The following is a 5273-nucleotide window of genomic DNA, read 5'->3' on the forward strand; positions in this document are numbered from 1 at the left end:
CTTTAAAATTTAAAAATAAAAATCAAATACATCCCACATGAAATTTGCTCAAATATGGGTAATCTTAGATGACAATTGACAAGATTTATCCCAGATTGCCTAAGAAAATTTGTGGTTAAAATTTTTTTTTTTATTATTATAAATTGTTACAAATTTAAACTTTTGTTAGCCTTACAAAGGAACTAGTTTTTGGGTTATAGATTAACACCGGTTAATTAATTCAATTACCCAAGTTGATTAATTATGTTAAATTACATGCAAATCGTGGAGGCATAAACAAATCACCAAACAAACTAAGTGTAGCGAAATTAAATTAACATGGTGATTTGTAAACAAATGAGGAAAACCTCTCACAAGGCAAAGACCCCCCACCAGGTGATTTTAAATCACCACTCTCAAGAATCCACTAATCAAGAATCAAGTAGTTACAAGTATAAGGAATCTTACCACTACCCTGGACTTTCCCAAAATACCAACTTATAGTTGAAACTTTACTCAAATCCCTAATTGAACTTGATCTTGTAGAGACTTCTTCCTGTATGTACGGATCCCAATAAGTGTTTGATTTCCTAGCAACTGATTGATTGTTGTTGGATGTAAAGTTTTTCACTTCAAAACACGTTGAAGATCTGAAAGCACTTGGTTATAAATCCCTAAGGCGCACAAGAATGTAGTAGCTTCTCATAAAGTGAATGAGTTCTCTAGATTGAGTTTTTGTGTCTTTGATGACTTCAAAATAGAGTTTTTATATGCGTTAGAGGTTTAGTGAATGAAACCCTAGAAATACATGTCATCATGGGCCGAAATTCTAATCTAAGGATTCTAGATCTACATAGCTTGATAGATCAAGAGGTGTCGAGCTTAGTGTCGAGAATTACTCATTTAGTCTCAATAGATGCTAGTGTTGAGCTTGTGTCATGACTAGTGTCGAGACTCACTAAATCAACTTTTCTTCACTCGTTTCTTGATTCAGTTTTCATGTCTTTAAAGATACCATTTGTTTTGTCTTCTCAACACACTTCTTGATATCCTAAACAAATCTTAGATCTACCAAATTCCAAGTAAAGTGTATTTGGTCAAAAGATATGCCAATACATAGACAATATGAACCTAACACTAATCAATGTATAAAGTTGAATGCCATTATTTGGTTATCTCGTTGTTGTTTTTTTTTTTAAAGCTTACTTTAGATTCTTCTCTCCAATGGATATTTTATGAAATGAAGACCTCCATCTACAAAGGTGTGGGCTGTTGGGGTCTAAAATTATAGTTGTAAAAGCTAATTAGGTTTCTTAGTTAAAGAAGAAAAAATTAATTTGGTTATTTTTTGGGTTTTTGGCTATTTCTTGGAGTGGAAGGAAAGTCATTGTGAAAGAAATATTGTCTACAAAGGAAAAGGAGTTGAGTCTTTATAAATAGATGGTACTACAAATAATTTTATGGTTTTGATCCAAGGGTCATCCCCTAAATAACTCTCCTACTTGTTAAATAAGAAAGATGTATCCCCATCCAACCAATTTTAAAATCCTTGATTTTGGATAAACTTCTACTCTCCCATTACACCCATTTTGAAACTTCTCATCTATTTAATGGAAACTCCCCGGCTAGTTATAAAGAAAATAAAAAAATGCATCTCATCCATATAAGATAAGATATAACAATTTGCGTGGTTTATATATAAATAATGATTAATAAGCTGAAGCCTGACTTTCACGGAAAATGTGATTCCTTAAAAGTCAAAATCGTTTACTTGGAAACTTGGGTGACGGGTGCGGGCCCTGCCGGGTGACCCATGAATTGTCGGTGCTTGACTTTAGGTATGAATACATATTACATTTACATATGATGTTCTCCTCAACATGATGTATGTAAACCAACCCTGCATTTCTTAGAATGAAAAGAAGAAATTGTATGCAAATATAGCCATGTTTTCCAAGCTTGTAATACTGCTGCCTCTCCTAATAAGCGTTGTAGGCTCCCAAGATACCAACTTCATTTACAATGGTTTTAGATCAGTCAATCTTAGCCTAGACGGCATAGCCACTATCACTTCTAATGGTCTTTTGGAGCTCACCGATGACACCATGGAGCAAATGGGTCATGCTTTCTACCCTACTCCAATAAGCTTCAAGAACTCATTGAATGACAGTGCTTTCTCTTTCTCTACTACTTTCGTCTTTGCCATTGCTTCCAGATATCCAGCTTTAAAAGGTCAAGGGATAGCTTTCGTGATTTCTCCAACTAGGGGGCGGCCAGGAGCTCTTTCAAACCAATACCTTGGCCTTTTCAATGAGACCAACAATGGTAATGCTACCAATCATGTCGTTGCTGTAGAGCTCGATACAATCCAGAACCAAGAATTTAAAGATATCAATGATAACCATGTTGGGGTGGACATCAATAGCTTGAAGTCAGCAACATCTACCTCAGCAGGTTATTATGCTGACAGTGGTGCCTTTATGAACTTGACCCTTATCAGCGGAAACCCAATGCAAGTTTGGGTGGAATATGATGGTGTCAAGAAGCAACTCAATGTAACTTTAGCTCCAATTGATGTTGGTAAACCCAAATTTCCACTATTGTCTTTGTCCCGTGATCTTTCACCTATCATTAACAAAACCATGTATGTTGGGTTCTCTTCCACAAATGGCCCTTTCCTAACTTTCCATTATATTTTGGGTTGGAGCTTTAAGATGAATGGTAAGGCTCAAGAACTTGCCCTTTCTCAACTTCCCAAGCTGCCTCGAGGTAAAGAGAGATCTAAACTTTTGACAATTGGATTGCCTGTGATTCTTGTTAGTTTAGTCTTGGTAGCAATTTCAGGTGCAACGTATGTCATAAAAAGGAAAAGGAAGTTTGCAGAATTGGTAGAAGACTGGGAGGTTGACTATGGGCCTCACAGATTCAAATACAAAGATCTTTATATTGCTACAAAAGGATTTAGGGAAAAAGAACTATTGGGTAGTGGTGGATTTGGTAAAGTTTATAAAGGTGTACTAACTACCTCTAAAATTGAGATTGCTGTGAAGAAGGTCTCTCATGAATCAAGTCAGGGAATGAGAGAATTTGTGGCTGAAATTGTGAGTATAGGTCGGCTTCGCCACAGAAATTTAGTACCACTCTTGGGCTATTGCCGAAGAAAACGAGAATTGCTTTTGGTTTATGACTACATGTCCTATGGAAGCCTAGACAAGTACCTCTTTGATCAACCTCAGGCCACCCTCAGTTGGAGCCAGAGATTTAAAGTCATAAAAGGTGTGGCATCGGGGCTGTTTTATCTACACGAAGGATGGGATCAGGTTGTCATTCACAGAGACGTGAAGGCTAGTAATGTCTTGCTAGATGGTGAACTGAATGGTAAATTAGGTGACTTTGGTCTTGCAAGATTATATGACCATGGAACTGATCCTCAAACTACCCATGTGGTCGGAACTCTTGGGTATCTTGCGCCAGAGCATACTCGAAGAGGCAAGGCCACAACAAGCACCGATGTGTATGCTTTTGGGGCCTTTATGCTCGAGGTTGCTTGTGGAAGAAGACCAATACAGGCAAATGGGCCACCAGAGCATTCGATTTTGGTTGATTGGGTGTTTTCTCATTTTAGCCGAGGTGAAATTATGGAGGCAAGGGATCCAAATTATGGTACAAGTTATGTAGCAGAAGAACTAGAGTTGGTATTGAAACTGGGATTGATGTGCTCTCATTCAGAGGCTGCTGCAAGGCCTAGCATGCGCCAAGTTGTGCAGTATTTAGAAGGTGATGTTCCTTTTCCAGACTTATCATCGCTTGGTCTTTCTTCCACCGGCTTAACATTTGCACATGGGGATGGTTTAGATGATTTTTTCTTGTCCTATCCGTCTTCTATGAACCAGGCTTTTTCTCATACGTCTTCCATTGCAGAGTCACTTCTCTCAGGGGGCCGTTAATACTAAAAGCTTATATTTGTGCTTGTGATTAGTGACTTCCTACTTATCCAAAAAGACAGAAAGTGGTGAAATTTTTTGAATGTAATCTTTTTAATGATTGAACTGTACTACAATATAGTTTCTTCTCCAACGTGTGCAGTGTATATATATAACAATTTGATTGTGAAAAGTGTAAACATGAAAATTGCGATCTCTCTAGAACTTTGGGATTTTCTCTAGTCATGTTTGCTTAGTACATTTCCAGATTTCCTTCCTCTAATTGTACAACAATTTGCATTGAATTCCACCCGTCCATTTTTTGTTTTTTCTTTAAATAGACAGTGAAATAGAATTAGCTCATAAATTCTAATGACGTTTATTTCATTTTTTTTGTGTTCCACTCCATACGCTACCAATTATAATAACTTACTATTTATTTATTTAATTTTCTTAACAAATATTTTAAGAGTATTTGTTTATAAAATACTTTTAAAAATTTATTATACAAAATGTGAAAAACAATTGACTTTTGTGACAATTTTATATATTTCCTATAAGAATGGTGGCTAAACTTTCTTTAAAACTGTTCATTAACAAATGCCCTAAGAGCACCCATCAACTGAATCCAAATATATATAAAAAAATTAAAAAAAAAAAAAAAAATCAACCACATAGCATATTATGATTAGTGAAATATAAAGTGGAACATAAAAAGTGAAAATGACTATTTGTATTTGAATCTAACTATTAATTGAAGGAAACATACTAAATTCAAAGACAAATCGTCAAGGACAAATTCAATTTCCATTGTTAGAAATTCATTTTTTTTTCACTCATGATATGTCAAAAGATTAAGTATGCGTTTGGATAGAATCTGAGTTTTCCTTTTTTCTTTTCTTTTTTAAATTGAAAACAGTGTTTTCAAGTGGGATGTTGTTTGTCGGTGAGTCTCATGCACTGTGCACAAGACCCACTACCTCTTTGATCGTCCAAATTTTTCACTGGAATGTAACTATTCAGTGGGTCTCGTGCATTGTTCACGGGACCCACACACCTCTTTTTCACCAAAACTTTCCTTAAAAATAGGTCCCGCAGTGCTATTCATACCTTTAAAAATTATTTTGCTACAGTGTTTTCAGTTTTCAATTTTCAACAAAATAAACGGTATTCAAACACACCCTAAGTTTATGTCCAATCAAATTTTTCCATTGTTAGAAATTCAATTTTTTCACTCACGATATGTCGAAGGATTAAGTTTATGTTCATTGCACTGATGCATTATATAAAAATTGTGTCCAATGCCTTTAACAGATGGTCAAGGATTTTTTTTTTTTTTTTTTTTTTTTTTTTGAAATTGTCTCGTTCAAT

At 35.4% G+C, this 5273-nt stretch overlaps 1 protein-coding gene across 1 annotated transcript; it reads left to right on the top strand.

The window, feature by feature from the left end:
- The first annotated feature begins 1825 nt into the window (after window positions 1–1825).
- LOC115952335 (L-type lectin-domain containing receptor kinase IV.1-like) lies at window positions 1826–4180 on the top strand. Its single transcript, XM_031069493.1, has one exon. It carries the CDS (start codon window positions 1926–1928, stop codon window positions 3924–3926), a length of 2001 nt encoding a protein of 666 aa, XP_030925353.1. The 5' UTR covers window positions 1826–1925; the 3' UTR covers window positions 3927–4180.
- Window positions 4181–5273: the final 1093 nt, after the last annotated feature.

Source organism: Quercus lobata, chromosome 7, assembly GCF_001633185.2.
Source record: "Quercus lobata isolate SW786 chromosome 7, ValleyOak3.0 Primary Assembly, whole genome shotgun sequence".
Taxonomy (NCBI): Eukaryota; Viridiplantae; Streptophyta; class Magnoliopsida; order Fagales; family Fagaceae; genus Quercus; species Quercus lobata.

Bases quoted from the DNA above. Each gene is read 5' to 3' on its own strand.
- LOC115952335 (XM_031069493.1), top strand. From the start codon at position 1,926: ATGTTTTCCAAGCTTGTAATACTGCTGCCTCTCCTAATAAGCGTTGTA.